The sequence below is a fragment of the Herpailurus yagouaroundi genome, unplaced genomic scaffold (assembly GCF_014898765.1).
Source record: "Herpailurus yagouaroundi ecotype Mexico unplaced genomic scaffold, PumYag 163, whole genome shotgun sequence".
Classification (NCBI taxonomy): Eukaryota; Metazoa; Chordata; class Mammalia; order Carnivora; family Felidae; genus Herpailurus; species Herpailurus yagouaroundi.
The window spans coordinates 10,592,891-10,617,496 of NW_024412404.1; the positions used below are offsets into that span (position 1 = coordinate 10,592,891).

General features: G+C 42.0%; 1 protein-coding gene across 1 annotated transcript; it reads left to right on the top strand.

The window, feature by feature from the left end:
• The first annotated feature begins 750 nt into the window (after positions 1-750).
• SRGN (serglycin) lies at positions 751-20,785 on the top strand. The gene is made up of 4 exons (XM_040485228.1): positions 751-763; positions 5,372-5,471; positions 15,526-15,673; positions 19,827-20,785. Exons 2-4 carry the CDS (start codon positions 5,396-5,398, stop codon positions 20,092-20,094), a joined length of 492 nt encoding a protein of 163 aa, XP_040341162.1. The 5' UTR covers positions 751-763; positions 5,372-5,395; the 3' UTR covers positions 20,095-20,785.
• The last annotated feature ends 3,821 nt before the right edge of the window (positions 20,786-24,606 follow it).

Below are 24,606 nucleotides of genomic sequence, written 5' to 3' on the forward strand. Positions count from 1 at the left end.
CTAGTAGTACAATTGGTGGGTCATAGGGTAGTTCTACTTTTAATTTTTTGAGGAAACTCCATACTGTTTTCCTGAATGGCTGCACCAGTTTGCATTCCGATATGGGAAATTTAGATCCAAGAAGGCTGTATAAACACTCCTTGTTACTTTTTACTAATTTACAGCCTAAACTAAAATTCTGTTTAGTATTCCTTACTAATTGAAGCTCCCAAAGTTAAATTTTCTTTGTATTGTCACTTCCTCACAGATTTATTGTCTCTTTGTCTAAAAAGTATGAAAACTGCCTGCTTTGGGTCTCAGTTCATTATTGGACCCCATGTGCATATAATTAAACTTTGGGTTTTTTTCCTCCCCATTAATTTGTTTCATGTCAATGTAACTTTTAGACCAGCTGGAAGACTCTTGAAGGTTAGTAGGACATTTTTCCTCCCCTCCATAGCCACAAATGTATGTCACTATGTGTGATTTTACATCTTCTAGTAGCCACATTTTAAAAAAGTAAAACAAACCAGGCAACATTAATTTTAATAATATATTTTAACCCAATATATTCAAAATACCTCAACATAATCAATATAAAAATTATTAATAAGATTTTACATTTTTTCCTTAATATATCTTTTAAATCCAATGTATAGTTTACAAATAGAGCATATCTCAATTCAGATTAGCACATGTCAGGTGCTTACTAACCACGTAGGGCTACCATGTTGGACAGTGCAGTTCTGAGTGATGGGAGGATGGTTCTTGGCAGTGAGCTGGGGTGGGCTAGTTAGGCTGGGCCCTGATTCCCTCCCAATCACCACGATGATATCCAGAAAGGCCTCTGGGATGAGGATCTTCTGGTCATACAGAACGAGGAAGATCTTGATTGCAAGCCCTACAAGTTCAAGAGTGTGGTTTTGAATAGTGATCTATTGAGCAAGCTCTTGCTTGCCCCTAACGGTCTTTTCTTTTCTCCCCACTAGCCCCATCCTATCTGAAAACTACATTGGGAGTCCCTTGAAATAGGAATTTCGCTGAATTGTTCTGCCTATATTCCCACCAGCCAGGAAGGAGAGACCATCCCATCCCCCCTTGGGGAAATGCCCTTTGGTCCAATTCAAGGAGATTTCACTTTGGTCTTTAAAGTAGGATGGGCCTTGGGGAAGACTGACTTGATTTTGAGGACAAGACCTCTTCTCTTCACCTCTTTAGACATGAATTTGCATGTCTTTCCTCCAGTTCATTATTATAAGTTTGTTTGAAGGGAGCCTCATTTTCTTATTTTCAAGTTTTTAAAAAGAGTGGAAGGGAACTCATTCTTACCCCCATGAGCTAGAAGTATCAATACCTCCATGGATACTCTAAAATCTGAAAAGAAACTCATGCTCATTACATTTGTGATGAGGTTGCACTATCTACTTAACCCACAGATGTTCTTTTCTTTCAGCCTTCCTAACTACTGTTTGTACGAATCTTTGATATTTCCAGCCACATTGCCTTGAGGTGAATTACTTTTATCAGGCAGTTCTTAAGTGCTGATCTCTGATTCAACTTTCTCTTTTTTTTTTTAAGTTTGTTTGTTTGTTAGTTTGTTTATTTATTTCTTTATTTCTTTCTTTCTTTATTTAGAGAGCAAGAGAGAGCACACAACCTGGGAAGGGGCAGAGAGAGAAAGAGGGAGAGAGAGAATCCCAAGCAGGCTCCATGCTGTCAGCAAAGAGCTTGACACCTGTGCTTCCAACCCACCACCCGTGAGGTCATGATCTGAGCCAAAATAAAAAATCAGGACGCTTAATCGACTGAGCCACCCAGTTGCCTCTGATTCAACTTCTTTGATATCATTGTGCCCCAAAGGAGGGAGATACAAATTAAAGCCACAATGAGATACCACCTCACACTAGTCAGAATTACCAACATTAACAACTGAGGCAACAACAGATGTTGGGGAGGATGTGGAGAAAGAGGGTCTCTTTTGCATTGCTGGTGGGAATGCAAGCTGGTGCGGCCACTCTGGAAAACAGTATGGAGGTTCCTCAAAAAGTTAAAAATAGGGGCGCCTGGGTGGCTCAGTCAGTTAAGCGGCTGACTTCGGCTCAGGTCATGATCTTGCGGTCCATGAGTTCTAGCCCCGCGTCGGCTCTGTGCTGACAGCTCAGAGCCTGGAGCCTGTTTCAGAGTCTGTGTCTCCCTCTCTCTGACCCTCCCCCGTTCATGCTCTGTCTCTCTCTGTCTCAAAAATAAATAAACGTTAAAAAAAAAAAAAGTTAAAAATAGAACTACCCTATGAGCCAGCAATTGCACTACTCGGTATTTATCCAAAGGATACAGGTGTGCTGTTTCAAAGGGGCACATGCACCCCAATGTTTATAGCAGTGCTATTGACAATAGCCAAAGTACAGAAAGCACCCAAATGTCCATCAACGGATGAATGGATAAAGAAGATGTGGTGTATATACACACACACACACACACACACACACACACACAATGGGGTATTACTCAGCAATCAAAAAGAATGAAATCTTGCCATTTGCAACAATGTGGATGGAATTAGAGGGTATTATGCTAAGCGAAATTAATCAGAGAAAGACAAATATCATATGGCTTCACTTATATGTGGAATTTAAGATACAAAACAGTTGAACATAAGGGAAGGGAAGCAAAAATAATATAAAAACTGGGAGGGGGACAAAACATAAGAGACTCTTAAATATAGAGAACTGAGGGTCGCTGGAGGGGTTGTGGGTGGGATATTAAGGGGTATTAAGGAAGACACTTGTTGGGATGAGCATGGGGTGTTACACATAGTGGATGAATCACTGGAATCTACTCCTGAAATCATTATTGCACTGAATACTAACTTGGATGTAAATTTATTAATTAATTAATTAAATTAAAAAAAAGAAAAAAGCAGTTGCTTAACTGACTAAGCCACTCAGGTGCCCCAAAACAGATCTGCTTTTAAAAAGACCACCCTGAAACCAATAGCTAGTGGGAAGCCATGTTGTTGTTTTTAATATTTTGTTTATTTTTGAGAAAGAGAGACGGAGTATGGGCAGGGGCAGAGAGAGAGGGAGACACAGAATCGGAAGCAGGCTCCAGGCTCCGAGCTGTCAGCACAGAGCTCAACATGGGGCTCGAACCCCTGAGCCTCAAGATTATGACCTGAGCCAAAGTCAGATGCTTAACCAACAGAGCCACCCAGGCACCCTGGTGAAAAGTCATGTTTATGTGAAGAGGGGAGGAGGCGGGGTACATTACTTTTTAGATGTGGAACTGGTGTGTGTCCTGTTCCAGGTGATTGTTAAGGCATGAAGATGCCCACGCTACGGGAAAATCAATTGCGTGTGAAATAAAACAGATGCATTTAAGGTTGCCTGGTAACTGAAGAATGAAGTCCAGAACAGAATTTCCCTTTTAAAATTATGGAGAACAGGCTTATTGTAGAGGGTAAGGTTTAGGGACAGATAAAGATCCTCTTTGGTTAATGGAGGAAATTTGGGGCAAGAAGAATGGTAGGTCCCCAGCCCAGAGGGGCGCCGCTAACGCACTCCTCATAGGGTATGCCGTGAGCTTCCTCGGGCACCCTCTCATTGGTTCCCCTCACCATTGTCAGAACCAGAGCAGGGGGCCCAACGTCCCTCAGCTGCTAAGTGAGGGAGTCAAGTTAGGACCCAGGACTTCTGGATGCCACATGCATTTGTCCTGCTCCTCTGCAGCTTAAAGAAGCCTAGGGAAATGAAACTGGAGGAAGGCTGTTTGGGAAAAGAAACTGTTGGTTGTCAGCGTAGCGGGAGAAGAGCAGATGGTTGAGAATGCGGCACCATTAAAAAAAAAAAAAAATCACCATGACCCAGAGAAGGAAAAAATGAAATACCCAAAGGAAAAAGGCCTCCAAAATGATCATTTTCAATCAGGAGCTCTAAGCAGTTCTGTGGTTTTGCAGGGCTTACGGGAGCTATCGTTTTCGGGCCAGGGCTTTAAATTGGGGGATAGGGTTAAAAAAGACCAGAGATGAGGGCTGTTATTTCAAGCTGAAACCAATATTCCATACTGGGGAACTCACTAGGTTTGTGAGTTTTGGGGTTGGGTACAGCTAAAGAGGGGTCCCTGGCCTCACTTCCAGATGGTTCTGAGGACCGTCAAGATGTGCATTCTTCATAGCTCTTGTGGACTTGGACCACAGCTACTCAGCGATTAGATTGTGAGGCCTGTCCTTAGCAGGAAATGGTAAAGGAATCAGCAGGAAGCTGAAAACAAGAAAACGGAAACCCCTCCCTCCTGTCAAAGGACCGACAACAGTGAGGGTGAAAATGGAAAGTGGGGGCTGTAGGGACAGGCATGTGGAAATGGAGAGTGGTTGAACCTTGAATAGAAGGCAACAGTGTGTGCCCCCAGGCGAGAACACGTGTTCAACTGTTATGTCTGTCCTGCAACTTTAACGTGGAGCCTCTACCCGGTGTTCCTCAGTCCCCCAGAAGTCTATGCACGATTCCCAGGACCTGAGAAACAGCCACTCCTTTAGTTACAGGGGGCAGCGCAGCATGAGCTCCAGCAGCCCACTGGGCGGACACAACACACCTTGTTTCTGATGCCCAGCTCATTCAAGGCCAGAGAACCCCAAATTCAAGGTGGAAACTTTTACCAGGAGAAAAGGTGAAAGCATAAATGCAATTGCATCGTAAGAAATACTTGGTGTGGAGGGGCAGAGAAGTGCAAAGTCGTTTTTCTGTTGTGCCCAAGTGCTTGGTAACCAGAAATCCTCGCTCCATTCTTGAGGAAGAGGGAGAGCCAGGGATCGATCCAATGGAAGCAACAGAGTCCAATAAGAAACCTGTTCTCTGAAACCGGAGAACACTTTTTTTGTAGATGAGAACTCAGCTTTGAACTCTTACCTCTCGAGCTCGACTCAGTGACTTGTGCTACTCCTGACAGAAAGGAAAATTAACATTTTATGTTGAAGGTCCTCAGTATGAAAAGGCAGTGCCCAGCTCCCCCTCATCCACAGGGCAGTGGACTCTTTATGTTAAAAATCTTGTGTTCAGATTGCTAATTGAGGAGAGGAAAAACCGACTCTACTGAATGCTGATTCTACTGTTTTAGTGGGAAAACAATTTCTAACAGGCAAGTGTGAAGCAACAAAACTTTTGAAAAAGCAGACCTGGGGAGAGTTCAGTGCAGTTTCATAATGGGTATGAATAGTTATTTTGCTGTCTTTTTTTTTTTTTTTTTTTAATCTTTCTGGGTTTTGATGTGGATCTCTTTCTATTTGTTCAGGAAATTGTGACGTGTGTTCTGGGCAGGGTTTGAGGTTTTGGAACTTTTTCTAAAAGGGACAGAGTGCACCCTGCTACATTTCCTAATCGTGAAGTTGGTGTCCAGGCAGCAGGACCGAAGTGAGCTGGTCACGATGCAACGGCTCCTCCAGGGCACTACGTTTGTCCTGGCTCTTGCCCTCCTCCTGGTTTTTGATTCTTCGGTTCAAGGTAAGACCTGGGAAACTTGCACCCCCTGCTCCCCGCTGTAATCTTTGTAAGCCCCATGTTTCCCACAAATGATAATATTCACCTTAAGATACAGAATGTATTGTGGGAGAAAGTATGCAAGGAAAAAGTATTTGGGGTGGCTAAACTCCTTAATGTGAGTTTGGTTAAGTTTGGTACCAAGAAGGATGAGGCTCTGGAGGCAGGTGTGGCCTTGTAAGCTCTCACAATGGTTGAAACGTGCTCTTTTATTTTGGGATGAAAAGGTATAGTTTATAAACTTTTTTTAAATGTATATTTTCTTTTACTGAGAGAGAGAGAGAGAGAGAGAGAGAGAGAGAGACAGAGGGAGAGAGAATCCCAAGCAGGCTCAGCGCTGTCAGCACAGAGTCCCATGCAGGGCTCTATCCCAGGAACCCTGAGATCATGACCTGAGTCGAGATCAAGAGTCCCACACTTAACTGACGGAGGCACACAGGCACCCCTAGTTTATAAACTTTCAGAAATTCAAGAAAGTAATATAGAAAAATACCTATGTGTCTATGGAGAAAGTGGCACTGTTGAATGCCTATCCCTTAGGGTTTCTATCAGTCCCAAGTTTTCCTATATTATGGTGGTGTCATAATTACTCTAACAGTGGGAAATGATATAATTGTAGAAATCAGAGTAAATTTGTTTTTTTTTTTCCTTTTTAAAAAAAAACTTGGTTCTTAGTGAAAATTCAATTATGGCTAGACATAGTACAAGCCCTCTCAGAGTTTATAAAGAGGCCGAAGAATTTTAGTATCTGTGCTGTTGCTCAGAGAGACATTACATCTGGAAATTTCTTGTTAGATTTCTCTATGATCCAGGGTTGTTTAGTCAGACTGAAACAACTTAAAGTCTTAATGACTAAGACAACGAAAATTAACAGTTTGTAGGAAAGATACAATTTCTTCTCCTTTGGTAAATAAGGGATCATGTCTAAACAAGGCAGAAGGTCATTACCTGATAAATAGATGGGAGAGTTTATGGTAGAAACACATTTAAGGTTCCCCAAATTGCACAGGAAATACTGACTCCTAGTGACATACATGTCCCGGATTTGTTTCTTCAAAGTGACTCTAATGGTCTTGTTTTTACTTTTGGTGGAAATGAAATCATATAGGGAATCTCAGATATGTTCGTCATGTACTGGAAATTTATAAAGTTATTTTCTTCTTCTTATGCATTTATTGAAGAAAATAACAGCAAGTAGTGTTGCTGAAACTTTTTTATGAATCTATTTATTTAAAAAAAATTTTTTTTTACATTTATTTATTTTTGAGAGACGGAGAGAGACAGAGCACAAGTGGGGGAGGGGCCGAGGGAGAGGGAGACACAGAATCCGAAGCAGGCTCCAGGCTCTGAGCTGTCAGCACAGAGCCCGAGGCGGGGCTCGAACTCACAAACCACGAGATCGTGACCTGAGCTGAAGTTGGATGCTTAACCAACTGAGCCACGCAGGAGCCCCAAATCTATTTATTTTTTACAGTATAAAACATTATTGATTGTAGGGAACAGGCTTGGGTCTTTTAGGGAAAATCTTCAGCTTGACGAGGTAATTCCCTAGTGTGTTGTGACAAGATCCAGGGTAATGAGGTCTATATTTGTAGCACAGATTTGAGTGACCAGTTGGTGGGGAGAGGGGGTGGGGTGCGGGGGGAGTCCACCCTGGCAAGAGCTAAGTTAGTCTTTACGTATTCAGAATTTCCCCCAAATATCACGTTCCCCACAAAGATTCAGTAGGTAAAACTGGAATTAAAGCAAAAACGTTCCTTATGTAGTAGGTATTCATCAGAAAGAAGTGAAGAAACCATGATGAAACTGTACAAAGTACTAGCATTTATATCATCACCTGGTAGGTTTGGCTCTTTGTTGGAAAAGGAACCAAGAAAGAGAGAATGAATGAACTGAAAAACTAGGGTATTTCCAAAGGAGAAGTGCACTTGGTGTTGGAATGAAGGGTTTGTGCCCACGTCTCAATAGGAAGGGAGGGGCGCCTGGGTGGCTCGGTCAGTTAAGCGTCCGACTTCGGCTCAGGTCACGATCTCATGGTCCGTGAGTTCGAGTCCCACGTCGGGCTCTGTGCTGACCGCTCAGAGCCTGGAGCCTGTTTCAGATTCTGTGTCTCCCTCTCTCTCTGCCCCTCCCCTGTTCATGCTCTGTCTCTCTCTGTCTAAAAAATAAATAAACGTTAAAAAAAAAATTCAATAGGAAGGGAAACAGATGCCCACCCGGGGCTGTGTGTGCGAGTGACGGCAAGCTCAAGGCTGCAGTGGAAAGAGCCACGCCACTATTTCACCACACATCCACGTGATGCCAGGTGTGATCTGACAGTGTTTTTCCTCCATCTTTTAAAAAATATTTACTCAAACCACTGGTTTGACTGAACTGATCAAATTAACTAGGCTTTTGGCTTGCTTTTACTGCACATATTCAAAACATCTTAGATTACTGTATTTGTTTGCGAAGACTGCCCAGTATCCCAGACTGGTGTGGCTTAAACAACAGAAGTTTATTTCCTCACAGTTCTGGAGGCTAGAAGTCCAAGATCAAGATGTCAGTGGGGTTGGTTTCATTCTGAAGCCTCTTTCCTTGCCTTGAAGATGCCCATCTCTCTGTGTCTTCACATGGTCCTTCCTCTGTGTGTGTCTGTGTCCAGATCTCTTCTTCATAAGAGACACCAGCCATATTGGATTATAAGGACCCAGCCATATTGGATTAGGGTATATCCATATGACCTCATTTGACCTTAATTACCTCTTTTTAGTCCCTATCTCCAGATACAACCCCATTCTGAGGTATTGAGAGTTAGGGCTTCGACACACAAATTGAGGGACACAACTCAGCCCCTATCAGTTACTATAAGTCAAACCCAAGTAAAGACATGATGTAAAATCATGTCTATTAGGGGCAAAGAAATGGAAATTTGGCAACGCATGGGAGACCCTAGAGAGCACAGGTGGCCATCGATTTAATGTAGAGCTCCAGGGGATTATTGATTATTGATAAGGTCTGTGAATCCTAAAGTCTTTTATTGCCCCCCTTTTAATTTTTTTCATGTTTATTTATTTATTTTGAGAGGAGAGTGGGGTGGAGAGGGGCAGAGGGAGAGAGAGAGAGAGAGAGTCCCAAGCAGACTCCGCATTCTGTGGGGTGTCATCTGACAAACCATGACATCATGACATGAGCCAAAATCAAGAACTGGACGCTTAACTGACTGAGCCACACAGGCGCCCTGCCCCTCTTTTTAAAAGATGCCCATAAAGAGAGAAAATGGAAAATCCACGAGCAGTTGTGGCCAGATCATGTGTTCACTCCACACTATTGGGTTACAGTAGATATTGATTCCACCCATGTGTGCTGCTGTTTGATTGTAAAGTGATTTCATGTACATTCTCTCGTAAATGATCATCACATTTCCTATGAAGAGGAATTAACACCACTTTATAGAAGAGAAGATTCATTTGCTTTTTAGACCAACTGCTTGCAAAATATTTTGAGACTTTAGGCCAGAAGTGGCCATCTGATTTCAAGGACAGAGTTAACTTTCTACTGCAACTTGACTGTCTTCTAGGTAGAGATTTTCTTTTTTCTTTACTGATCTTATCTTTTCTCTTCTTATCTTTTCTTTCTTTTTAAAGTTTTTATTTTTAAGTAATCACTATATCCAATGTGGGACTTGAACTTACAACTCTGAGATCAAGAGTAACGTGTTCTACTGACTGAGTCAGCCAGGTGCCTCAAGTTTTTCTTTCTTTAAAACAAAAAAACCTTGTTTTGACTGTAGTAAACTTGCTATAAAGTTTACCAGCGAACTGAGGTATAGAGAGGGAGAAATTGAAAGTAAACTGGGAACCGTGGCAAGCCATGGCAAGGGTGGGGGAACCTTATCTATCTTGTAGAATTGATTGTCTAGTAGGAAGCAACTCCAACTTAGTGATGTCTGTTTCCATGCTACCCAAACAACGAATAAAATGGCCTTTTTTTTTTTTTTTAACCCTCCGCATGGCAGTTTCTGCTTAAGTTTCTCTAACATACCTGCAGCAGATCTCCATTAAGAATAGGAAATTGACTGGGGCGCCTGGGTGGCGCAGTCGGTTAAGCGTCCGACTTCAGCCAGGTCACGATCTCGCGGTCCGTGAGTTCGAGCCCCACGTCAGGCTCTGGGCTGATGGCTCAGAGCCTGGAGCCTGTTTCACATTCTGTGTCTCCCTCTCTCTCTGCCCCTCCCCCGTTCATGCTCTATCTCTCTCTGTCCCCAAAAAATAAATAAACGTTGAAAAAAAAATTAAAAAAAAAAAGTATAGGAAATTGGCAAATTGTGATGATGTTGGGGAAAAATTGGTACTACAATATATAAAGATGCAGAGAGATTACTGGGGTAATGTTCATTCACAGAAAGCATTTTGTATAAGGTGGGACTAGTGACTTTGTGTGTATGTGGGGGTGGCAAGCAATGAGGAAAGGATTCTAAATCATTTACCCTTCTTTTCCCTGGAATCTACCACAAAGTTCACCAGCAGATCCAGTAGGTGGGGCCTTTGGAGAAGATAACCCTTGTGTCCACTAGCGTTCTCTCTTTTATTTTTTCCAATTATGGTAATCAGTAATCATGAGGCATTTCTCTCAAGCAAGATAGGAGTCAAGATATTCCCACAACATCGGGGGCTGGAACTGTTGAATTCACATCCTGCCAACACCCTTCAACAGATATGTCAGGAACATCGTGTCTGTAACCATGTTCTTTATTTTAATCCAACTGAAAATTATCAATCCCAAATTAGATACACTTTTCTGGGGGGGGGGGTGACTTCTACCTTTGATTTCTTTATGAGTTTTTAAACAGCTTTATTGAAATAGCATTCACATACCATAGAGTTCATCCATTCAAAGTGTACAATTCAAAGTTTTTAAATTATATTCACAGATATATGCAACTATCACTATAGTCAATTTTAGAACATTTTCATCAACCCCCAAAAGAAGCCCCTCTTTTTTTTTTTTAATATTTTATTTTAAAGTAATCCCTACACCCAGTGTGAGGCCTGAACTTACAACCCTGAGATCAGGAGTCATGCATTTTACCCACTGAGTCAGTCAGGCATCCCAAGAAGCCCCTCTTTATAAATTTTAAAAGCTGAGACTCTGAATTCTGGGGGGAATTTTGTATTTTAGAATTTGTTTTCATGAGTTTATGAAAGCTGTATTATGCCAGCAAAATGATAGGGTCTTTCACCTGGACGCTTCCCCGTAAAGTTTTAGTTTTACTTTTCTGTTTAACTTCCTATCTATGCAAACATTCTCTCAGCTTGATAGCACATCGGCTGCCTGTAAAGGAGAAGGCAAACATCTACAATACCCAAAATGATAGCCTCTGAGCGCTTGAAATGGGGTGAATCCAAACTGAAATGTGCTGTTAGTGCAAAATATGCACCCAGACTTACATGAAAAGAAAAACGTAAAATATTCATTAAGAACTTACATTGCTTATATGTTAAATGGCAATATCTGAATACATTGGTTAAATGAAATGTCTTGAAATTAATTTCACTTGTCTCTTTCTACTTTAAAAAATAGAGCTACTATGACATTGAAAATTCCATATGTGGGCGCCTGGGTGGCCCAGTGGGTTAAGCGTGGGACTTAGGCTCAGGTCATGATCCTGTGAGTTCGAGCCCCCGTTCAGGCCCTGTGCTGACAGCTCAGACCCTGAAGCCTGCTTCAGGCTGCCGCTCCCCCGATCTGTCTCTGTCTCTCTCAAATATAAATAAACATTAAAAAAAAAGAAAGAATATTTCATACATGGTTGTCTGAACACTTCTATTGGACAGCGCTGTTCTAGACAGCACACAGTGTGAAGACATCGCCCTCTGCTGGACATGTTGGATTTTTTTTTTTTTTTTTTTTAGTCCCACCTACAAGGCAGGGCTTTTAAGTAGCAAGCACTCAATGCCAAACTTACGCTGCTTGAGGAAAGAATCAGAGGAGAAAGGTAAACCATACCAATACCAGGTGCAAAGATTTGTGCTAGATGTTTTACATACTTTCATCTCACTGTAAAGGAACTGTTTGGGATACTATTATTCATCTTTGAAAGATGAGAAATTGAGAATCAGACAGATGCTAAATGGTAGAATGAGTGTTTAAATTCTGATGTCTTTATAAGTTGTCCACTAGCAGAGATTGGTCATTGTGGTCTCCTCCTCATCGGAGAAACTAGTGTTTAAGGAGCTCTGACCATGGTGCTAGTTATTATTCTAAGAACCTAACATTTATATCTCATTATCAGATCTATTACTGTTCCCATTTCATGGATGAAGAAATTGAGCTACACAGAGGTTAAGTAAGTTGGTCAAGGTCACACAGCTAGTAAGGGGCATTGGATGTCATCTTGCTACCTCACCTCCAGTCTCCAGACAGTGACAGAACTAACCTATTTTGGATGACTAGCTGTCCCAGGCCAGATACAGTTAACGATATTCAGGAACCATGGGGAAAATTGTGATAGTATTTCCAAAGGTAAGAAAGAAAGAAAGAAACAAACAAACAAACAAACAAACCAGTGGGAGAATATTTACTTTCTTACATTAGTGTCTTTAATTTTTCAAGGAATATTGTTATGTATAGAAATTTATAAAACAAAATGAGAAAAAAATCACCAAAGAGTCTATCACTATATTTTTGTGGATTTCCTCAAATTTCTCCCCAATATCTGTTTATGCGGTTGCATTAACAACTACTATGCAGCATGGCGTTCTGCCTTTTTCACTCATTTTTAAATATAGAGTTTCCCATGATGTTACATAGTCTTTTCTATAACCACTACTTTTTAACTTTTTTGTCAATATTCCCCCATATGAATGACTAATGAGATTTTTAACTGCATTGATCAAGTTATTTCCTGTTTCCCTGGTTTAAATAGTATTAAGGTGAATAGTTTCATGTATCTTTTATACATTGTATTTTACCTATATCTATATATCTCTTTATAGATATAAAATGTGTATCATATATCTTAATGATGTAATAACTTGGTTAATCAGAGCTATTAGGACAAATTTGAGTACAAATAGACATGATAGAGAATCATAAAGAAAGAGGACATTTTGAAAAAGTTCTGTGGTTCTGCAGTCTTTTAAGAACAAAGTCCTTGGCCATCCTATTGAGAGGTAAAGTGAACTTGACTTTGGTATCAACCTCTGATAGTTGCTGTCAGAAGAGAACAGGACATAGTTTGTGCATATTCTTCTAGAAACAGATACTGGGGGTGACCCCAAAACTCCAAAGTTCATGGTCTCTGGGGATGTTGGGTAATGAGATTAGGGGTCATTTTTCTTTTTTTTTTTTTTTTGTTTAATACATTTTTCAAAATTTCCTATAATAAGCTCATATTTCTTTTCTCCTTTTAAAAAATAAAGTTATTTAAGTTTATTTATTTTAAGAGAAAGAGAGTGTAGAGGAAGGGCAGAGAGAGAGAGAGAGAGAGAGAGAGAGAGAATCCCAGGCAGGCTCCATGCTGTCAGCGTGGAGCCCTATGTGGGGCTCGAACACACGAACCATGAGATCATGACCTGAGGCAAAACCAAGAGTCAGAAGCTTAACCAACAGAGCCACCCAGGCGCCCTGTAACATAAGTGTTATTTTAAAAAATTGCAACAAAAGCAGTCTAGATGTAAGGAATATCTAAACAGACTGCCCATTTCTAGAGGAGAGTGCTGTAAAAGGTAAAGACACCTTTCCATTAGTCCCTGAATTAAAACAATCTCAGGAAACACTGTCAAATTGCTGTAGGAGTCCATTTATGTAAAATTATAGAAGATATAAACTAATTTTTTAAGTCTATTTATTTATTTACTTTTGAGAGAGAGAGGGCGAGCAGAGGAAGGGAAGAGAGAGAGGGAGAGAGAGAATCCCAAGCAGGCTTCGTGCTGTCAGCACAGAGCCTGATGCAGGGCTCAAATTCATGAACTGTGAGATCATGACCTGAGCCAAAATCAAGATTTGGAGGCTTAACTGACTGAGCCACCCAGTCGTCCCTAAACTAATTTATGATGACAGGAAGCAGATGAATTGTTGTAGGGGGCTTGCAGAAGTGTGTCAAGAGGAGGGAGGGCAGTCAGGGTCCTTCCTTCCTCTGTCTTCTGCCTACCAATCCCCTCCACAAAGGCAATCAGTATGTTGTGTAACTTTTCAGAGGTTCAAGATACATATATGCAAGCATATATGTAAATATATTCTTAAAAACACAGGGGCGCCTGGGTGGCGCAGTCGGTTAAGCGTCCGACTTCAGCCAGGTCACGATCTCACGGTCCGTGAGTTCGAGCCCCGCGTCGGGCTCTGGGCTGATGGCTCAGAGCCTGGAGCCTGTTTCCGATTCTGTGTCTCCCTCTCTCTCTGCCCCTCCCCCGTTCATGCTCTGTCTCTCTCTGTCCCAAAAAAATAAATAAACGTTGAAAAAAAAAATTTAAAAAAAAACAAAACACAAACACACACAAATGTTAACACAATGCACAGTGTTCCTTACTTTGTTTTAAACTTAATAATCTACTTTGGAGAATCTATATCAGTGTCCAGAGAGCTGCCTCATTCTTTTTTTTTTTTTTTTTAAGTTTATTTATTTGTTTTGAGAGCGAGAGCAACTGGGATGGAGGCAGAGAGAGAGAGAATCCCAAGCAGGCTCTGCACTGTCAGTGCAGAGCTCAACGTGGGGCTCAAACCCACGAACCACAAGACGTGGCCTGAAATCAAGAGTCGGACGCTTAACCAACTGAGCCACCCAGGCACCCCTGCCTCATTCTTTTAATAGCTGTACTTTAACATGTAATTTTCCAATCTTTTACTATTGCAAAAAAAAAAAAAAAAAAAAGTTGCTGTGATTGTCCATAGCACTGGGTTTTTTGTTTGTTTTCTGAAATAGTTGTTACCATTTCCACTTTGATCTGTACAGACAACAATGTACTGGGTTTTAAAACCACTTTTCCTGCTTTTCAAGGATTCTAGACAAGCCCTTTCTTGCTAGGTGATTATTAGTTGCCCTTGTGTGAATAAAACATGGGCTTCGGGTGGGGAGGAGATGAACCTTTTGGAGTATGGGGAAGTATTTCTCACCATCGGGCTTCCATTCTTGCTAAAGTGAAGAATAGACAGTTTATTTCATGAATTAATAAGGCATCTCTTGTATGACCTTCTAACACCAGATTTGGAGACTTCTGTGTAGAAACTAAACTCAAAAGAAGCTGTGACAAACTAGGGTATTCCAACCAGTCTGTCCCTCTGCGAATAGAACAGCCTGGTTCTTCTGAAATCTCGACTGGATCTGAGGGCAAAGAAAGAGGGCAGGTTTTTATTTACTTTTCACTCCTAAGAACATCATATGGCCCTAAAGAACTAGGGCCCTGTAATGTCTTAGGTACTACTTGGTGTATTCCTTAATCTTTCTTAATGTGATTTGACTCATCTCTTTAAGAAGGGGCAGGCTTTGGGGGTCAGATATGGGTTTGAATACTGGGCCCTTCAATACCCGTGTGGCCTCAGTTTTCCTTTGCGTAAAGTGGAGAGAATAGTATAAAAATAATAGTTAACACTACCAAGTGTTTATTGTGTTCCTGGCACTATGTTAACGTCTTTACATGCATTTCTCATTTAATTTTGAGGACCAGCTTATGAGAAAAAATGACGCTGTTAGCATCTTCATTTCACAGAGGGGGCTCAGGGAAGTGAAGGTTTCCCAGGTCACGAGTAGCATAGCTGGGACTTTACTCCAGGTGGCTGATTGCCCAAGCCTATTCTAACCTTAAACCCTGGGCTACTTTATGGGGTTGTTGGGAGGACAATGTATCTAAAAGGCTGGCACACCGGTGGATGCTGCTATTCTATTTATGGTCTTTCTATTTACGGTCTATTTATGGTCATGCCCACACCTTACCTTCTACCAAATTTAGAATTCATTTAATCAACAATTCCTTCTGGACAGAGCGATGAGAAGCTGTGTGAGAGGTACTTAGTAACCACATGGGTTCCTTTTTTGGGGTAGGTTCTCCTGTGCGGAGGGCCAGGTACCAGTGGGTACGCTGTAATCCTGAGAGTAATTCTGCAAACTGCATTGATGAAAAAGGACCAATGTTCAACCTGCTTCCAGATGAAACCAACAGAATCCTCCCTCCAAGGACTGACCCTTTTTTGTAAGTGAACTTTCTCTGATCTTACTTTCACTGACCCCTGTTGAGACCTTGGCTTGGAGATGGGAGGGTTGTCCAGTGTGTTTTTCTTCAGGCTCTTGCCTTGGTGGCTTGGTTTTCGCCACACAGTACACGGTAAAGCCGTATACTGTATTTACTGGTGTGTGAGATGCGCAAGAATGCACGATTCATCCATACTTTTGCAAGGTCTTTTTGTGGTGGCAGAGACAAAAACCAACTACTTTTCACTAACAAGTATTGGAAATGATTGAGCATTATTCTGTTTATGTAAATAGAGCACGTTATATATTAAAATCCAATAGGAGTCTGGCAACTGCGTGCATAAATAAAATGCAGTATTTCGCTACAGTGGACTATTATTTGGCCAAATAAGGAACGAAGTGTGCGATCACATGGATCTATCCTGAAAACATTATGCAAAGTGAAAAAAACCAGACACAAAAAGCCACACCTTGCATGATTCTATCCATATGAAATGCCCAGAATAGTCAATTCTACGGAGGTGGAAAATAGATGAGTGGTCACCAGGGGCTGGAGGAGAGGGAGGAATACAGAATGATTGCTAATAGGGGTTATTAAAATATCCTGAGAGGGGCGCCTGGGTGGCTTGGTCGATTAAGCGTCCGACTTTGGCTCAGGTCATGATCTCATGGTACGTGAGTTCGAGCCCCACGTCGGGCTCTGTGCTGACTGCTCAGAGCCTGCAGCCTGTTTCGGATTCTGTGTCTCCCTCTTTCTCTGCCCCTCCCCTGTTCATGCTCTGTCTCTCTCTGTCTCAAAAATAAATAAACATTAAAAAAATTAAAAAAAAATAAATAAATAAAATAAAATATCCTGAGATTAGATAGTAGTGATGAAAAAAGAAATTAGGGAAGAGAAGAATAAATGGCCATGGCTTATCAGAGACAAAGCCAAACCTCTTCTTGATGAAATAAAACCTGATTTAAACTTGCAAAAAAGATCCAATAGGAATTCATAAGTAACAAAAATGGAATTGTCTTCGAATCAATTGTTTTAGTAAGCAGCAAAGTCGTATAACAGGTAGCAAAAATGCGTTATGAAAAGGATTATCATAAAGGTTTAATCTTCAGACTTGGAAGATTAACCCTAGAAAATTACTCTCCTCAAAGCCAGGGAAGTCATCATGCCCAAACCAGGTGAGGCCATCATCACTCAGCGGGGCAGGGGGGAGGTCCTGGCGACCCTCTTCGTTTGCTGGCACTCACTGCATAAGAGATTACATCGTCACCATCCTCAAAATGTCGCTCTGCAATCCTGCTCCTATGCCTCTACTTCCTTTTTTTTTCTTTTTTTTTTTTATAACCTTTATTCAGTACCTTTATTCAGTATTGAGAGTCAGAGAGACAGAGCGTGGGGGTGGGGGGGAGGGGGAAGGGGAGGCAGAGGGGGACTGGGATGGGCAGAGAGCATGGGAAACACAGAATCCAAAGCAGGCTCCAGGCTCTGAGCTGTCAGCACAGAGCCGGATGTGGGGCTTGAACTCACGAACCGCGAGATCATGACCTGAGCTGAAGTTGGCCACTTAACCGACTGAGCCACCCGGGCACCCCTCCTGTACCTCTACTTTTAGTCCACAGCATTAAGCTTGAAATTGATTTTGTAGCATCCTCCATTATTTTAACTTCTGAGTTTCCACAGTAATTCATTTAAAGCTAAAATGTTGGAGGAATAACCCAAGTTCTCCCAAACAACTATTTTTACCCCATTTCTTCTCTCCTTAAGTCTCTACAATCTTCTCTTTCCTCAGCCGGGAAATTTTCCATCTCACTCTGACCCCAGACACTTAGGAGTGAACAGTTCTTGCTTCTGTGTTAGTCCCAGGCCCATTTGCCCTCCTATCCATTCTTTTTCCTTTCCTCTTCCTTCTCTCTATTGGGTAAGGGGTGAGGGCTCATCCCATGGTCTGCATCTCTCAGGCTCCCTGATCTGTGGCTGAGTTTGGACAATGGAAGGCACAGAAAGGAGACCAGAGAGCATGAGAGGCAGGGAGAGATCAGGATGTTTCTTCTCCTCGGTCCCTGCCTTGAGTGGCACCTCTGGCAGGACTGTGTCTCCTCCATGACTTCGGCTCCCACCAGATACCCCTCGTAGCTGGGCTCAGGGAAATCCACCTCCTTCCATTGTCCCTTTAGCCCAGGGAGAGAAGTATCTTCTCTCATCTCTGGGTTTCCTCGCTATCCCCTATCTGGCTTCACTGCTTTTCCATCACACATTAAGTAGTTTCCTGTGTTAAATATTGAGATGAGTTTCCTGATTGGACTCTGTGGCAGCTTCTAGGGCCACTCCTCCTTGTTCTGGGGATCCTACCTCTACACGCCTTTTCTAGGACTTCAGTTCTGCAGTGACTCCTGTGAGACCAGCATCTTGTTTACACCGGGGTGCAGAATTCTCTAGCATCTCAGGCAGTTAGCTAGAATCCCTTCTTTGACTCTGCATCCTGTCCAGCTATTGCCCGTTCTCTGCTCCTCTTCACAGTAACACTTACCAAAAAGGATGCTTCCTGTCTCCCCATCCCTCTACCCCTTCTGTTTGTACTTCCGTTCATTTCTACCTTCCCCTCAGAATGTTTGGTAAGGTCACAATTACTCCTGGTTAACACATCCACTCTTTACTTCTCTGTGTTTGGCTTTCTCAACTTCTTAATTGCCTTCAAAACAGTTGATGCCCCCACCCTGGAAATGCTTTCTTCTCTAGGCTTCCATGGCCCCACCTTATCTTGAGTTTTCTTCTACTTCCCTGACTATTCGTTCTCCTCTGTTCAATATTTAATATATTGATATGGCCCTGGCTCTGTGCTGGGCCTCTTTTCTATCTGCACACTTTCTTTAGGTGACCTCATTGTTCCATGTTTTTGATACTCTGTGTGTGTGTGTGTGTGTGTGTGCGTGCGCATGCGTTTCCACTTTTCCGGTGCCGATCCCTTTTCCCTGACCCCACAGTCTAAACTAGCCACCTGGTCACCCTTTCATACATTAGTCTATTTCACTTCTCTGCATAGCATTTAGCACCATCTCATAGTTTCCTGATTTATTCACTTTTTATGGTCTGTCTTCCCCAATAAGTTCTAAATTTCTCGAGGAGGGACCTCATCTGTTCATCCCCATTCTATCCTAGGCACTTAGAATAGGGATCCGCTGTTCAATATTTACTGAAGTCATGCATGCATGATGCTCTAATCTGTTGTATGGCCTGTGGTTCACTATCTTCACGGAAAAAATGACCCATAGACTATGAAACACAGTTTTTGTCTCTGATATTTAGTTGTGTTGTTGTACCACTGAGGGGTAGTGACATGGCTCTGGTCTTTTGGTGCTGAGTGGACTTCTAAACCACCAAACTGAACCCAACTGAATAAATATATTTACTTTTTTTTTAAGTTTATTTATTTATTTTGAGACAGACAGGGAGCACAAGTGGGGAAGCAGCAGAGACAGCGGGGGAGAGAGAGAATCCCAAGCAGGCTCTGTGCCGTCAGCACTGAGCCCAATGCAGGGCTCGATCTCACGAACCATGAGTTCATGACCTGAGCCAACATCAAGAGTCAGATGCTTAACCTTCCGAGCCACTCAGGTGCCCCAATACGTTTACTGTTTGAGAGGAAATTGAATGTTAATACGGTGGCAAACATAACGCTTAACTTGTCACAAAGAATTTCTTTAGATTCAGTTGTGTTGAAGCACTGTGAATATTAGAAGTTTTGTAGAAATTTTAAATTTGGGAAAAATGTCATGTATCTAGGCTGACTTACTTGTTTGTGCTTTCTTTAAGGGAAGAAAATGGGAAAATATATCTTTTTTTTTAAATAAATGTCCTCTTAATTTACCAAATACAGGATTGCTATGCTACCGATAAGAAAATTAGCATTGCTTATATGAGTCTGCAATGTGTAGATGTGGATAGATAAATGCAATGAGTTAAGTCTAGGCAAACATGTAGAAAGGCCTGATTGATTTGTTTTTTGTTTTAAAGCATTGAATAACTGGGAAATGTGTAACTTTTAATTTGAGCAACTGGGTGGCTGCATTAATTTTCTACCTTAAAAATTTTTTATGATTTTCTTTCATATGTCTCAAACTTCACTGTTTTTCTTTTCCATTTTTTGTTCTTACTTCAGAAGGACAGGATCCCAGAACTTGAATGATATCTTCCCTCTCTCTGAGGACTATTTTGGATCTGGATCTGGATCCGGATCTGGCTCTGGCTCTGGCTCAGGATCTGGAAGTGGCTCTGGAAGTGGCCTCCTCACTGAAATTGACCAGGAATACCAACCAGTAGATGAAAACGATGCTTTTTATTACAACTTTAGGCCTCTCAAGAGAAATCTGCCCTCAGACAACCAGGACTTGGGCCAAGATGGACCAGAAGAGAATTTCATTCTGTGAAAGAGAGGGTTTCCCATTTTGATGCCAGGCAATGCATTCTATACGTTTTATGTACCGGAGTGAAATGATCCATTCTGGAATGAAAAAAGGTTTATAGGATTTCAAAAACATCTGAAAGAAAAGTTTAGGTTTTATCACCTTTTTTTCTTCATGAATTCTTCAAGCTTCCTTCACCTATCCTATTGTCCTGGAAAATACCTGCATTCCCTTTGTATCGTATTCAGCCAACATCACTATGAAATTACCTAGACTGCCCACATCTAGAAAATGGCTTTAAAGAATAACTTAACCTGTTTAAAAAAAAAATTCAGCCTGAGAAACAAATTGACAAGTGATATTTCACACCCCAGTCTTCAGAAACCTGACACTGATTGTGAATTTTATTGATATGCCCCTTTTCTTATGAAAAATCCAGATGAAACACCAGGTAAATTTATAGAGTGGGTGGGTAATTGACAAGTCCCCTGTAAAGTGTACCACTCTACTGTTACCACTGGATGTGCTGGGAGAGCTGGTGGGCCATGTTTGCTGAGAACTACGATTGGTGTTACAATTAGAAACTTAGGACCCAAACTAAAGCACGACTGTGCTCGGAATACTTCATACTGCTTTCCTTTTTTTGTTTTTTTTTTTCCTGGATATCTGTGTATTTTCAAATGTTCCTCTATTAAAGCAGAACTATAATCAATGAGTTAAGCTGTCTGGGATCTCTTGTTATAATAGATAAATTAAGAAATAATCATTTTTGCTCAGATGTTTCTAGAAGTCTTATCGACAAGATATCAGCAAGATTATTTTACAGAACAAATTTTGCAATCAAATCCTATTAACCAGCAGATGAAGAGAACAATTGTGGTAGAGCGAGGTTATTCTTGTCCAGGCGCCTCTTCTTCCTGAAGGCTGTTCCCATCTCTGTTCCCCTGAGTTCTGAAAAGCTTGTCAGCATCGTTGTCATGAATCCTGTTCTTCCTTTACTTAGTCTTGCTTCCTTCCATTCCCCTTCCAGGTTATCTGTCCTGAGAATGCTCCCTTAGAAACTTACTGCATTGCTACATGGAAAGTCCAACTGGTGACAGCTGGCGACAGGAACGTAGAAAGCAGATGCTAAAATGGGATCTGGGAGCTAGATCACCTGCTGCCTGACTGGCAATGAGGACCCCATCCCTGGCCAGAGATGCAGCACAGGGACAGGACAGCACAGCAATTACTGAAGTTTTCACTGACGATGACCTCGGGGGTATTAGGGCTAGGGTGTTGGGCATTGAGAAATATGAGGAAGTGGTAATTATAAAGACAATAGTATTGGATGGCTATTGCTAGAAGCAAGTAATGCTTTTAAAAGAGACAATGAAAGACCAAGGATGGTTAATTAAAGGCTAAATGTGAAAACAGATGGGCTTCCTTCGCAGCATTGGGGCACGCCTCAGACACATTGCAGTTTCAGTTCCAGACCACCACAATAAAGTGAGTTTTGCAATAAAGTGAGTCAAACGAATGTTCTGGTTTCCCATTCCATATAAAAGTTATATTTATACTATACTGTAGTCTATTAAGTATGCTATAGCATTATGTCTAAAAAAAGCCAAAAACAATGTACGTACCTCAATTTAAAAATACTTTATTGCTGAAAAATGCTAACCATCATCTCTCAGTGAGTCATAATCTTTTTGTTAGTGGAGTAACTTGTCTAGATGTTGATGGTCGCTGACTCATCAGGGTGGGGGTTGCCGAAGGCTGGGGTGGCTCCAGCAATGAAGTTTGCCACATTCATTGACTCTTCTTTTCACGGATGATTTCTCTGTAGCAGGTGATGCTGTTTGATAGCATTTTATCCACAGTAGAACTTATTTCAAAATTGGACTCAATCGTCTTGAACTCTGTCCCTGCTTTGTCAGCTAAGTTTATAAGATATTCCAAATCGTTTGCTGTCGTTTCAACCATCTTCACAGCATCTTCACCAGGAGTAGATTCTGTTCCAGAAACTATTTTCTTTGCTCGTCCATAAGAAGCAACTCCTCATCTGTTCAGTTTTATCATGACACTGCAGCCACATCTTCAGGCTCGACTTATTTTTTTTTCAGTCTCCGCTTCTTTAAAATTTTATTTTTAATCTTTATTTTTGAAAGGGAGAGAGAGAGAGAGAGAGACAGAGATACAGTGCAAGTGGGGGAGGAACAGAGAGACAGGAAGACACAGAATCTGAAGCAGGCTCCAGGCTGTCAGTGCAGAGCCTGACGCGGGGCTTGAACTCATGACCACCAAATCAGCCGTTACTTCCTCCACTGAAGTCCTGAACCCCATGAAGTCATCCATGAAGGTTGGAATCAACTTCTGCCACACTCCTGTTCATGCTATTTTGAAAAATTTTTTTAACGTTTATTTATTTTTGAGACAGAGAGAGACAGAGCATCAACAGGGGAGGGGCAGAGAGAGAGGGAGACACAGAATCGGAAACAGGCTCCAGGCTCTGAGCTGTCAGCACAGAGCCCGACGCGGGGCTCGAACTCACGGGCCGTGAGATCATGACCTGAGCCGAAGTCAGATGCTTAACCGACCGAGCCACCCAGGCGCCCCTGTTCATGCTATTTTGACTGCTTCCCGTGAATCACGAATGTTCTTAATGGCATCTAGAATGGTGAATCCTTTCCCGAAGGTGTTCCATTTACTTTGTCCAGATTCATCAGAGGAATCGCTATGTATGACAGAAATATAGATATTAAGAAATATATTTCTTTAAATGATAAGACTTGCAAGTCTCAGTGTCTCCTTGACCCAGGGCTGCGGAATGGATGTTGCGTTCGCAGGCACGAAAATGACATTAATCTCCTTGTACCTCTCCCTCAGAGCTCTCGGGTGCATCGCCAACGAACAGTAACATTTTGAAAGAAATCTTTCTTCTAAGCAATAGTTCTCATCAGTGAGCTTAAAATATTCAGTATATCGTGTTGTCAACAGAAATGCTGTCATCCAGGCTTTGTTCCATTTATAGAGCACAGGCAGAGTAGATTTAACATGATTCTTAAGGGTCCTTAGGAGTTTTGGAATGGGAAATGAGCCCGGGCTTCAACTTAAAAGTCACCAGCTTTACTGGCCCCTAAAAAGAGAGTCAGTCGGTGCTTTGAAGCCTTGAAGCCAGGCATTGACATCTCTCTAGCTGTGAAAGTCCTACGTGACATCTTCTTCCAACAGGCCGTCTTGTCTATATTGAAAATTTGTTATTGAGTGTAGCCACCTTCACGAATGATCTTAGCTGGATCTTCTGGAAAACTTGCTGCAGCTTCTACACCAGCACTTGTCACCTTACCTTGCACTTTCACGTTATGGAGAAGGCTTCTTCCCTTCAACCTCACGAATCAACCTCTGGTAGCTCCAAACTTTTCTTCTGCCACTTTCTCACCTCTTTCAGCCTTCAGAGAGCTGCAGAGAGTTAGGGCCTCGCTCTGGATCGGGTTTTGGCTTGAGGGAATGTTGTGGCCGGTTTGATCTTCTATCCCGACCACTCCAACTTTGTCCATATCCGTATAAAGCTATTTTGCTTTCTTATCGTTCATGTGTTGACTCGAGTACCACTTTTCACTTCCTTCAAGAACTTGCCCCTTATAGTCACTACTCGGCTGTTGGCGCAAGAGGCCTAGCTTTCCGCCGATCCTGGCTTTCGACATGCCTCCAGGCCTTCGTCACTAAACTTAGTCATTTCTAGCTTTTGATTTAAAGTGAGAGATATGTGACTGACTCTTCCTTTCACTCGAACACTTAGAGGCCCTTGTAGGGTTATCAATTGGCCCAATTTCAATACTGCTGTGTTTCAGGGAATAGGGAGGCCTGAGGAGAGAGAGAGAGACAGAGAGAGAGAAGAGAGACAGGGGAACAGCTGATTGGCGGAGCAGTCAGAATACACATATTTATGAAGTTTGTCATCTTGTTTGGGTGCAATTTATGACACTCCAGGACAATTACAATACTAACATCCGAGATCACCGCTCACAGATCACCGTAACAAGTATGGCAACGAAAAAGAAATATTGTGAGCATGACCAAAATGTGACGCAGAGACACAAAGTGAGCAAACGCTGTCGAATGTTGAACTGTCAACCTAGCCAAGTCTGTCATGTAAAGTCAAGGCCCTGACTGGAAAAAAAATGGGACCCCGAGAGATGACACCCAGGTTGATACATTCAGATCTCGATGCCCCTGATTCCCTCAAGCCCTCTGAACTTCAGCGGCCCACTCCTTAAGAAGTAGGTCTTCCCTCTGGCTTAAAGGTGGTTAAGAGGCTTGTGCCCTTCAATACCACACGCAGGCTCCCTCAAGGTCTATCCCTAACTTCTCTCCTTACCCATGAGATGAGTAACTACAGCTACAATAAAAATGAACGGGGAAATTTGGGGCCCGCTAAGAAAGAAAGGTAATATACTCTGCGGGTTCTGCAGAACCCAGCTGTCATGTACCTCAGCAGTGAGTGTCTATATGACTTAATTCGAAGGGACAGAGGTAAAACATAGACATAGTATT